The sequence below is a fragment of the Phodopus roborovskii genome, unplaced genomic scaffold (genome assembly GCF_943737965.1).
Source record: "Phodopus roborovskii unplaced genomic scaffold, PHOROB, whole genome shotgun sequence".
Classification (NCBI taxonomy): Eukaryota; Metazoa; Chordata; class Mammalia; order Rodentia; family Cricetidae; genus Phodopus; species Phodopus roborovskii.
The window spans coordinates 8,694,142-8,706,721 of record NW_026126424.1 but is presented as its reverse complement, the minus strand read 5'-3'; the positions used below and the strand labels follow the sequence as shown (position 1 = coordinate 8,706,721).

General features: G+C 39.3%; 1 protein-coding gene across 1 annotated transcript in view; it reads left to right on the top strand.

The window, feature by feature from the left end:
• Prss12 (serine protease 12) overlaps positions 1–12,580 on the top strand; it is a 54,764-nt gene that overhangs the window by 19,858 nt on the left and 22,326 nt on the right. The window contains exons 3-5 of the mRNA XM_051185559.1: positions 6,984–7,162; positions 9,202–9,343; positions 12,189–12,385. Of these exons, the coding sequence (XP_051041516.1) occupies positions 6,984–7,162; positions 9,202–9,343; positions 12,189–12,385 (518 nt within the window). The remainder of the gene's footprint in view (positions 1–6,983; positions 7,163–9,201; positions 9,344–12,188; positions 12,386–12,580) is intronic.

Here is a 12,580-nt window from a genome sequence, read left to right as displayed (position 1 = left end):
ACAACCTGTTCCTCTGGTTCTTAAAATCTTTCTGCCCCGCCTCCTTCTGTGATGTTCCCTGAGCCTTAGGTATAGTTGTGCTGTAGGTGTATCAGTTGGATTTGGGTGCCACACAGGCAATTGTTCTTTACCTTCTTCTAGTTGTGGATTTCTGTAATTGTCTCCACCTACTATAAAGAGAAGCAGCCTTGACGAGAGGACAGAGCTACACTTCTCTGTGGGTAAAGATTCAGAATGTGGTTAGAAATTATACTGGTTTAGAAAAGTGGCAGGAACAGGTTTTCCTCTAGGGTTCATGACCTTATAAGTCAGTGGGTTTACATTACCAGATAGGTATTCTTTTTTTTTTTTTTCTTATTTTACATATTGATCCCAGTTCCCTCTCCCTCCCTCCCCCATACCTTCCAATTCCCCTCCCATCCCATCCCCCTACTCCACGGGGGAGGGGGGTGATAAGGCATTCTCTCTTAATGAGTGGGATAAGACCAATGAGATGGTTCTCAGTTACCCTCAAGAAATAAGGGGAGGAGAGGAAAGCACATGTGACTAGGAAGATTGAGTCAGGGTAGGAATAGAAGGCAGAAGAGAGAGAGAGAGAGAACATAAAAGAAGAGAAAACTGAACCTAAAGAAAGGTCTAGAGACCTACAAGACTGCTGCCAACTAACAATTTGAGCAACCGTGGAAAAGCTACCATAAATGCCCTTCCCGGATAGTGAGATCAACAACTAACTTATCCACCATCATGGAGCCCTCATCTAGTACCTGTTGGAAACAGAAGCAAACACCCATAACTAAACACTGAGTTGTAACGAGTACGGTTTTTCCCCGCCGCCACGCCAGCCCCAAATAATACACAGAGACTCTGTATTTGATATTATGCTGTTGGCCAGGTGCTAGTTTCTTATCGGCTAGCTCTGTCTTAATTATTAATCCATTTCTATGTATTTCCACGTGGTCTCCTTACCGGGGAGTGAGGCAGGCGTCTGGTCTCCCCGGTCTCTCCATGCTGACTCTCCCTACTACTTCCTCTTCCTCCTTGTCTCCTAGTCCCTCCTATCTTCCTTTCCTATTGGTCAACAGTGCTTTATTCATTAACCAGTATGAGAAACATATACAGAATGACTCCCATCACTGAGGCAAACTAGAATCCAGATGCAGAGGGAGAGGACAAGACCAGGCGACAGAAACACATAGAGACAGCTTACCTGAACAAGGAGGAGCTAACAGGCCCCCAGACTGATAGCTGGGAATCCAGCATGGGACTGACTCAGCCCCCACCCCCAAATATGGGTCTCAGCCAGAAGGCCGGGGCAGTCTAAGGGACCTCAGACAGTGGAACCAGGATGTATTCCTGGTGTACAAAAGAACCTTGTGGACACATCCCCAATGGAGGGATAACTGCCTTAACCTAGAGACAGGAGAGAAGTCCTAGTCCCTACTTCAAATGACTTGACAGATTTACATGACCCCATCTGGATGGCATTGCCCTACATGTGGAATCAGGGTGGGGAGATGAGGGGGTGGTCAGGGTGCATGTGAGGGGACAGAGAGGGCAAGAGGGAGGCAGGGAGGGAGAGGCAGCTGGGATCGACATGTAAAATAAAAAATAAATAGAAAGAAAGACAGAAATGAGTGCCACTATTGCATCATTTCAGATGTTTTGCCATGCTGGTCACTGCTGTTGTTTGCAACATTTCCATTTAGGTAAGACTAGTGATTGCTCTTCTCTCTTGTTAGCTTGCATAGCACCTGCAGGAAGGAGACTTCAAAGTCAGCTCCAGATTAGTTTTCCACATCCTCCATCAAAAGTGTATAGTATCTTCAGTAACAGGGTTTTACCTTCAAGTTCTAGGAGGCAACCAAAGGCAGTGGAAACACGCTATATTGTTTGGGGAATCTCTTGGACTTTCCTCTTGATTTTACTACTTGCAATAAGGATTACTCTAAATCACAAGGCAGCTTTTATTTTTCTATATATTTTTTGTGGAGAAAAGCAATGTTTTGTTACTTAGAAAAATGCACATAAGATTTAAATGACATAAGGAATATTAAGGTTACTTCAAGGTATCAAGTGATTATGAAATTCTATGTTTTAAGTATATCATTCTTTTGTGAAAGACAAAAGAAATAGTTCCTAAAAAGAGAATGTTGACAAGTCTAGTATTTGGGGAGGAGATAGAACCATACTCACTGGGAAGACTTTGCTAATGTCGAGCACACAGATTAAGTAAGGAGTGGTTCTTTCTTCAGTGTGAGCCCATTGCTTTCTTTCCTGACTGAAGACCAACTCCTGGCATTCAAGTGTCATGTCACTAAGTTCTATCCTCAGCTCTGTCATTCTCAGTTTTAAATTCTTTCTTTTGAGAGAGAACTAACTTACCCAGCCTGCTTTTGAACTCACTTTGTAATCCAGGTGGCTCTGGAACTTGTAATCCTTCTGCTTCAGTCTCCCACAAATCTGGGAGGAATTTTGGAGGCTTCGCTCAGTGGTTGGTTGGCCCTGTTTGCTCTGGGGCCTGTGAAGGGACAGAATATCATGTTAAAGCAAGTTCCTTACCTCAGGGCTGGGAAGTGAGGAGAAATAAGAGGGAAGAGCCCAATGAACCAGGGTTCTCTTGATGGCTTCCTTTAATGACCTGAGATGTCTCACTAGGTCCCATTGCTTCATGGTTTCACCATTAAAGGGTAACGACCCTGTGGCAAGACAAGGCAAGGCAAGGCAACAGAGTCCTTCTGGAAAGCCCCAAGCAATGAGCAACCCAGCTTCATGGAGCTTTACATGGTGTAGGCACCCTGGTGCACAGAGCTGAGTTGTCCACATGACTTTCTTTCAGTTGATTTTATAGTTTGCTCATTGTTTGTATTCAAGTGATACTTTGCAACGCCCATTCCTCTGTGTTTGCTCATTGAAAGGCTAGGTACCTTTGGGTGAAACTGTTTTCAATAGTCCACACTTGATAGTAGGCAGCTTAGTTGTTTCTTGCTTTATTTGTTTTTGTTCTCAGGGAAATTTCATCTCACCTTTGCTTGCTTTGTTGAATTCCACAAGGGAGACTGCATCACATGTTGCTATAGTGCTGGCTGCAATTTCCTTGTGAGATTCTGTCATTCTGACCTCATATTTGAATAGCATTTGTATATATTGGCAGCTGGGAAGCTTTCTAAATGCAAAAGGAATTATTGCTCTTACGATACTTAAAGTTGATTAGCTCAGTATGTGGGGATGATGAGGAGGAAAAAGGGAGACAGGCAGACGTTATCAAATTAGACAACCGGGGGTTTCTGTGTGCAGTAAAATTCAGGTGGAGCCACTCTAAGATCCTTTCTGTGAGCTTAGCACTAAAAGCATTTCCCCATGGCTTCTGGAACCTTTAAAAGCACAGATTAGCATGACGTCACATTTCATTGTGTTGAAGTTCTGTAATTTACACAGAAATTTAATTATTTAAATGCATCTGTCTGTTAGTTTTGTTTTCCTTAGAGAGGGCTATAGAATGATATTAAATGTTAGGATAAAATTGTTACAGTGTAAGTTGCTTTTTAAATTTTTCTTTACCTTTTTATTTCCTTGTCTATTAAAAAAAAAACTTTGACTATGTTACAATATTTACAATAAAAACTTCTAGATATATGGACTGGATCAGAGAGGAAGGTTTATTAATAGATGGGGAAGTTATGCCCGTGTGTAGCCATGTTCTTGGTTCCATCCTGTGAGTCAAAAATAGTCATGAGACTCATAACTTGATCCATAGAGGATTTTTTCACTATAGTCTGTTAGCAGAAAAAAACAAAAAACAAACGAATGAACAAACAAACAAACAAAAAACCAAAACATAGAGCTGAAAGAAACAGAGAACAAAGAAGGGAAAGAAGATGATAGGACAGTGTTTTGACTAGACTGTTAGACATGCCACCTGCCATCACCTGAAAGCATCCTAGGAGGCTGTAATGCACCTGAGGTTCAGGGCTTGCTGATTGCCTCCATTTCAATACCGTGGGGTGCCGGTAAAGCTATTTAACTTGTGAGACTCTCTTTGCTTGTCCATAAAGTTGCTATTCTAACATGATGAAGTTGTAGGGGAAGACTAAGTAAATTAATATGCACAATGCACTTAGACCAGTGTCGGGCAATTCTTAAGCAGTTGTTGTACATTACAAGTCACAGGTGATAGAGGGAACTGGCAACTTGTAGATCATTAAAAATGAGTTTCTGTAGCCATACGTCACAAGTGTTACAAGCTGGTATGTGTAGTCAAAGAACAAGACCTTTATAACCTACCTCCCTTGTATGCTTCAGATAGTGGCCACATTTGAGTCGTGAGTTAATCATGTGTTGGCGTGTGTTTGGCCATTTCTGTAACAGGTCCATGCCCTTTGATTAGTGATGAGGGTCAGGCACAGAATGAAGCCATTGAATATTTATTAGGAATGTCTGTCACTAGGTCAAAAGGCTTCACCAACAAAACAAGCCAGTGCTATCAGCGTTTCCTATAAGCTTTCTCTGTAGTCAGGGCATGAAAGGAATGAATACTTGGAGCTTCAGCAAGAAACTGGCAGGGTGGTGTAGAAATAATTTCCATATGGGAAGGACAGGGCTTAAGCAGCTTACTCAATTCACATGGGAAGGACAGGCACACATGGCTTACTCAATTAACATAGACAGGAAGGACAGGGCACACATGGCTTACTCAATTCACATAGACAGGAAGGACAGGGCACACACAGCTTACTCAATTCACACAGACAGGAAGAAGAATCATACACAGGAAGCAGAGAGAAAGAACAGGAAGTGGGGCCAAGCTACACATGTTGAGGTGGTACTATACTTCCTCCAGTGAGGGTCCACCTCTTAAAGGTTCCATAACTTCCCCACACAGCATGAGAAATGGAGGATCAAATGTTCCAGTACATGAGCTCGTGGGATACATCTCTCATTTAAACCGCCACAGGCCAGATAGCAAATACCTTAAACTTTGTAGCCATTCAGTGGCACTGTCGTGGCAGCAATGCCAACTTAAGCACAAACATAGCTTGTTTTCAACACAGTTTTACTTTTGTATAAGGAAAGTTGGGTTCCAGTTGATTTTATACACCACCAATTATATTACCATTTCAGTCTCTCCCTTCCCACTGATCATTCAGAATTTGGAGAAATCCCTCTTAGTTCAATGGCAGCATAGGTCCATTGGGTATTCTGTCCATGGGTCATCATTTGCTGTCATCTGATCTAGAGTCATTAGCTGGGGGCTTCTGTCTTGTGCCAGATCCTTAAAAAAAAAAAAAAAAAAAAAAAAGAGTCACAAATCTCAGGCATAGAATTCAAAGCAAATTTATTCATAAGTTAACTCATTTTGACAATACCATTCAGTTTAGGATACCACTGTTGCTTTTTCCTTTACATCTGGTCTTTATTATTTGTTGGGGTAGACTATTAAGAGCAGAGCATAATTCAAGTGTTGGGGTTCTGATTTTTTAAATATTTTAACTCAACAAAGGAAATACATGTTTCTTTCCTCCATTCCCTCCATACCCCCTCTTAGAAGCATCCTTCATTCCATCTCTTTGGCACTTTCTGAATTGTATGCATAGTCAGTCAGGTCATATTGGTGCAAATGTACCCTATGCATTTGCCTTGATGTTATTTAAAGAGAGGCTTAATTTTTAAATGTTGTTTTCAACATGAATACTCTTGAGACCACTACAATACCAATAAAACAAATCTAATAAGATCTTTAACTGTGAATTTAAAGCCTGCATAAGACTTTACCATCACTGGGATATTATACCCATTTAGTGAATATTTTTATTTTAATGTTTTTATTGTAATTCTCAAGATAGTTATAGGCTCATGAATAAAGAAATCTGTACAGTATCAATGAATAACTGAAGATATAGATGTTAAAGTCCAAGGATAAAAGATAAAGGGGGCTGAAAAGCAGTCTCTAAAGTTAGTCATCATTCAGAGGGTGATGGCCATCTTCACTGCATCTAGACCTCACTTCTTTGAACTGTGGGAAAAGTTTGTTGTGAGTAAACTTGTGGGATGCTGTTTTTGTCAGAAACAGATGTGACTAAGTGGCAGGAATTGAAAATAATGATGACTTCAACAAATTTAAGCATACACTTAATTGGCTCTCAACAAGGAGACCAGAGGCAGCCAGCAGAGTCTAGCTCAGTGGGCCCACCCTCATCAGGACCCCTGGATCTTTCTTGCTTTTAACTCTGCACTCTTAGGGTGATTTGCTGGACACCAAGCTCATGCACCCAATCCAGTGCTCCAGAGGCTGAGGCAGAATGAATGATTATCTGTGAGTTTAAGTCCAATCAAGACTAGACGGTTTCAGAGGAGTCTGGGCTATGGTTTTCGACCCTGTCTCCAAAACAGTGTGTCCATGGAGGAGGCACAGTTTGGGCCAGTTAGCTTCTCCAGTTCAAGCCATTACCTCTGCTTTACGTGCAATATGAAGATGGAATGGAGATATTGCCTTCGAATGATCCAATGCTGTTTCCATATAGTGATGCTAAAAACTTAATAATGGCAATGTTTTATTTTCAGATGATGAAAAACTTCTGCAGACAGCTGGTATTGATAATTGTACATCAACCATCAACGTGAATGACTTAATGTGCTTAAACATTGTTAAAATGATGTTTATGTCACGACATAAACAGCCCTCTAGTAAGATAGGAGGGTTGGAAATGTGGTTTTTTTATTTTGGGTAGTCATTACTGTACTGTTTTAAACATTGAGATTAGGTTGTTATTGAGGACAGGAGAATGAAGGTTGAGAAATATGAAGGGGTTTTAAAACATGTAGTGGTAGTCATTGGAAGCAAGACAAAGCAGAGGAACTCACAGATAATGTAGGGAGTGGATTTGGGGATGGGATTAATCACTGTGTGTTTGTCAGAAGTGAGGAAACAAGACAGGAGCACCTTTCATTGAGGGATCCAGAATTCATCTGTTTTTGTGTTTGCTCAGTGGCATTGCCAAAGCATGGCATCACGCACATTTTGGGGAAGGATCTGGCCCAATATTGTTGGATGAAGTACGCTGCACAGGCAATGAGCTGTCAATTGAACAGTGTCCAAAGAGCTCCTGGGGAGAGCATAACTGTGGCCATAAAGAAGATGCTGGGGTGTCTTGTATCCCTCTGACAGGTAAGGTGTCACTTCCTACATGTGCTTCCTTCTGTCCCCATGTTCCTAAGCAAAACTCAAGATCAAATCAAACACAATTTTTCTTTTAATTTCAAAGTACAATTTCCTCGCTCACAGTTATTTCTAATAGTTCCTTTTTAAAATCCAACAATGCTAGATCAGAAACTATCATTTTTTCTTTTCAATATGCAGTACCCAACATCCCAAATCAGCATGCAGTGATACATACCAGGCATTAGATGTCAGTATATTACATCTTTAGTTCATTTAGCTGGTAACTGGTCTTTCCCAGATTGTGTGTTTGTGGCCACTGTAAATCTGTGTTTATGTGATTGTTAATTAAAGAAAACTGGTAAAGAGGCCAAGCTAGCTTTATAATTAAGTTTTAGACTAATGCACATTGCAGCACGTCTGTCTTATACGTCTTGTGTCATGAGAAAGGGGATATTTGAAGTTACTTTTATTTATGCGTATCTGTGTGTGAGTTTGAAAAGTAAAAGAATTACTATCTGTGGAATTCTGATTTATATCTTTTTATTTATGTTGTTATTTTTTTTACTAGCAACACAATTCACTTGTACAGAATAGAAATTTCTAATTTACACTAAAGACAGAGAATTTCATTTTCTTTAGCCACCTTCTTTCAAATGAGGGCATCTTGTTTGTGCTATGATGGGCAGAAGAGATGGTAGGTGGTACAGGGCTTTGAAGACAACACATTTTAAACACCAGATGGTTTTGTGTCAGAGACTTTGCTCGATTCAATGGATGCCAGAGATCTATAAAAACTATGTTCTACTCTCCAGTTACTTGTGTTCCATTGAGAGGTGTTTGGATTATTTTGGATGGAAATGAATTCTAAATGTATCCTTTTGGGTAATTAAATTTATTGTGCTATATGCTTACAAACTTTTTGTAGAATCCTGTGTGTATAATGATCCACTGATTTAATAAGCTTCAAATTTCAGATCTGCATTTCAGTAAAAGAACAAAGGCAAGATGTGTTTTTATCACCCATAGGTGTCCAAGAAATGTCACACAGTAAATAAAAGACCCAGAGACAGACATTGTGGTTCAAGCTTTAAGCTGAAGATCAGGGAATCAAAGCAGTCAAGCCAGTAGATCTTACCTCTACCAAGCTAAAAATGTCAATCATGTCTCCACACATCCTCAGAGGCAAAAGGCTCTGAATCCTGTCTCCTCCTCCTTATATTACTTTCTCCACCCTGCCATATCCTCCTGTCTCTACCTCCCTAGAGCTGGGATTAAAGGCATGTGAGCCCTGGTGCGGAGATCACCTTTGTGTGAGCTGTTTCTTTTAGCACTGGATCAATTTTGTGTAGTCAGTGTGGCCTTGAACTAACAGAGATCTGTCAACCTCTTAATCCTGAGTCCTGGGAGTAAAGGTGTGTGCCTGGCTTTTATGACTAACCAATATGGCTGCTTTGCTATTTTGATCGCCAGTGGCTTTAATAAATCATAAAATATATCACCACAAAGGAGTAATGATCTCACCAACATCTAGATTGCTCTTTACCCGAAGTAGCTTTGCCCCCATTCTTAGTTCAGTATTTTAATGTGCCCTTGAGAATTTGAAATACCACCTCTAAGTCACTATATATATTTTGCTATTCCAATGAAAATGATCACTGTTCTTTAGATTTAAGAGGACTGGAATTATGGAACATTTCCCTAATAAAATTTAATGTAGAAAAATAAAAGAAAACTGTACTTTGAAATTACATCAGAAAGTATTTTCTGTTTGGAGAACTGAGTACAAATACCAGGAAGACAGATGTATTAATCGTCAGGAAGAGCGCAATGACTTCCATGACTGAGTGGAATCATAATGTTAGGTTTTCAAATGGCTCAGGGGGAGACCTAAATGCAGTTATATGTCAGGTCAAAAAAAAAAAAAAAAAAAAAAAAAAAAAAAAAGGTGCTTCTTTTCTTTCCTTTCCTTTTCTTTCCTTTCCTTTCCTTTCCTTTTTTTTTTTCTTTAAGGTAATTTGCTTTGTGTCTTTATCTCTTTATCACAGATGGGGTCATCAGACTTGCAGGAGGAAAAAGCAGCCACGAAGGTCGCTTGGAGGTATATTATAGGGGAAAGTGGGGAACAGTCTGTGATGACGGCTGGACTGAGATGAACACATATGTGGCTTGTCGACTGCTGGGATTTAAGTAAGGCTCATTGGTGTGGGTCATTAAATACCAAAACATATCTTTAAAGTCAGAAATATTGTATAACCCTTACCTGTAATTTCTAAAACCCAGTAAGCTTAACCTATCAGTGTATCATGTATCATTGATATCTATAGTCTATCATCATTTGTCTGTCATATCAGTAATGCCTACCTATTACCTAACTACCTATCTACTACCTCACCAGTCTATCTACAAATAGAAGTTCAATAAAAAATGACATTTTAAAACAATTATTAACCTTTTATGTCATTTTTTCTCACATACCCTTCATGTACTATTTCATCTCTTTTCTTGAACAAATTGTTTGACACTAAGAGTGACTTCTAGTCCATTCTTTTGTCTATTCAGGCAAGCTTCTGAATGCTTGCTTTTATCATGATGCAGTGTTACTACTAAAGGCTATTACTTTTGACATCATTGTCTAAAATTTTAGCAATTCCAGTGAGGCATGCTGTGCTGGCAGATGGTTTTTTCTTGGAACATGATGATAATTGACGCTTTTGTTGGAAAAGAACAGTCCTCTTGTCGTGAGATGATCTTTAGAGCTAGCCTTTGACCTTGGCCACTTACAATCTAAGTGCCACACTTTGGGTAGTATATATCATGTTACATACATAATGCATTCCAGAATAAAGACTTAAGTTCACTAAAGTAACTGAAAAGGATGCCCTTGAGGTAAATACTCAAAAGAAGTCCATGAATGCCCCTTCTTTCTTATCTTCCATATTTCTAAAGCATAATTTAAAATATCGGTCAAATTACTTAATTTCAGCTTGAAATACAGCTAATTGCAAACAGTCACTAAGCCTTAAAATATATATCTCACTCAGGCTAGATAAAGCCATGCTTATGGGTATTTTTAAAAAAAAGTAAATAAAATACTTCTCACAACTTCCCTTTCTTACACATCACTTGGAATTTTCATGTGTAATTTTATATCAGTTGTTGTAGTGCTTTACTTTCTCACATTGCTTTACTTTCTCAATGGCACTGTGTCACAAGTTTTGATGTAACTTGGTACCCGTTAAATAGTTACACCACAATCTAGTGAATATTCAGCTTATTTTTCTAGGGTAAAATTATTAGTTTAATAATAAATAATGCTAAAATGAAAATACAAATGTACAGATTCACCAACATTTTTAATTTTAGGGGCAATGAAATTATTAGGCCAAGGGGTGTACTAGCCAGATATATATGGCCATTTAATTAGTAAGAACTGCTGAGCATATACCATGTTACGTTACCCTGATAATTATAACCTCAGATATCACAGATGCAGGGAGACATGTGTCTATCATTTGTGACTTACTTTCACCCTCCTTAATGAAAAGAATCAACTGACAACAAGATTTCCTCTCTATTTTATATACATTAGTCTCAAAGATCCATGCCATTTTCTCTCCTGGATATCTGTGCTTACTGGCACTTATAATGTTTTCATTCATGTGTTAGAGTGAGCGTGTGCCACATTTAAGTTACAGAGGAAATTCTAAAAGTGATGATTCACTGGGCATGAGAAAGAGTAAACTTGGTGTCTTTGTACAAGTGTGGTCTCAAAGCTAATAAAACTTCCTGTTATGTGTTTTGTGGTTGAATTAGACAGAGGGGGATCAGAGTAAGGTATTTGCTGGAAGGATGCTTCAAGTCAAAAGTGACAGCAATATACAATTGAAGTTCATTGCTTTTTTGCTAAAATTTGATGAGTTAGAAAAGTAGTTTCAAAACGACTACTCAAACAGTGTTGCACCAAGAGATGGTGGTGGCACACACCTTTAATGCCAGCACTTAGAAGGCAGAGCTCATGGCCATTCTGGTTTACAGAGTGAGTTTCAGGATAGCCAGTGTTACACAGAGAAACATGTCTCGAAAACAAAAACAAAAGAAAGCTATATTGCTTTACCTTAGTAAATAACTCAGCTGGTTAGATAGAGCTAGTGATTGCACAGCAGAACTATTAGGAAAATCCGTTGCAAATGGAAAGATGTCTTCATATCTTTAATGAAGAATTAATAAAAGGATAGAATAAGGGGAATGATGGGCATACATTTTCTGACTGAGAGTTGAATTTTACAGACTCTAAGAATTGAAGCTACTTGAAAGATCTTTAAGATCAGTGATAACCTCGATGATTTTTAAGGAATTAAAGAAAAATTGAAAGAAGGGTGAAGATAAATGCAGTTCTATAACTGCCAGCTTTTAAATTTGCTATGTCACAGCTATCATTTATTGCAATACATAATACAATGTAATAAAGTCAATTGGCACACAGTGTCATTTATAAAAAACATTACACATTAAATTTATATAACCCTTCAAAAAGAACACTGTCATTGATGTTACTTTGATGGGCCAACACCAAAATTATAATCCCCAATTGGCTCCTGTTTTGGAGCAGTCACTGAATTCTGATACGCTTTTTGTCTTGGAGAAGGACTACAGAGAGCCTGAGAAAAGTGGATAAACTCAGATAAGCTCAGATAGTTTGAGCAGAGCCCCAAACAAGCAATTGTTTTCCCTCTCTACTTCACAGAGTTGATCCTTGGCCAGGAATTTGAGGTTTATCTCTTTTGCACGCTCTCTGGCTGGTGGGTTAAACTCTAGACAAAACACAATTAGCGGGTAGTTACTCATCAAGTCAACCAAAGGATGTTCAAATGGTTTAAATGCACAGCAAAGCAAACAGAGTTGGGTCTCCAAGGCAGGAGAAAGGTCAGATTCTTACCCTCTGAAGTCATGATATTTAATTAGGTTGCTTTTTAATGGTTCTTTGATTCACCGGATGGCAGTTCTGTGAACAGTGTGCATCTCATTGCTGCAGATACGGCAGACAGTCCTCTGTAAGCCATTTTGAAGGCAGCAATGGACCCATATGGCTGGATGATGTCAGCTGCTCAGGAAAGGAAGCCAGCTTCATTCAGTGTTCCAGGAGACAGTGGGGACGGCATGACTGCAGCCATAGGGAAGATGTGGGCCTAACCTGCTACCCTGATAGTGATGGACACAGGATTTCTCCAGGTAAGGACACAGGCATTCACTCTGCTTCTCCAACCACTGGTCTGGAATGCAAAACATTTCCCACCCCTGACTTACTGTTTAAAAGTGTGTTTCCCAAGGGGAAAAAAAAATAAGCTTTTGAATTCTCAACTATCATTACATTTCTAATTCTGGATTTGTTTTTCATTACTTAAAAGTCTAAGTTGCTCAATAAGA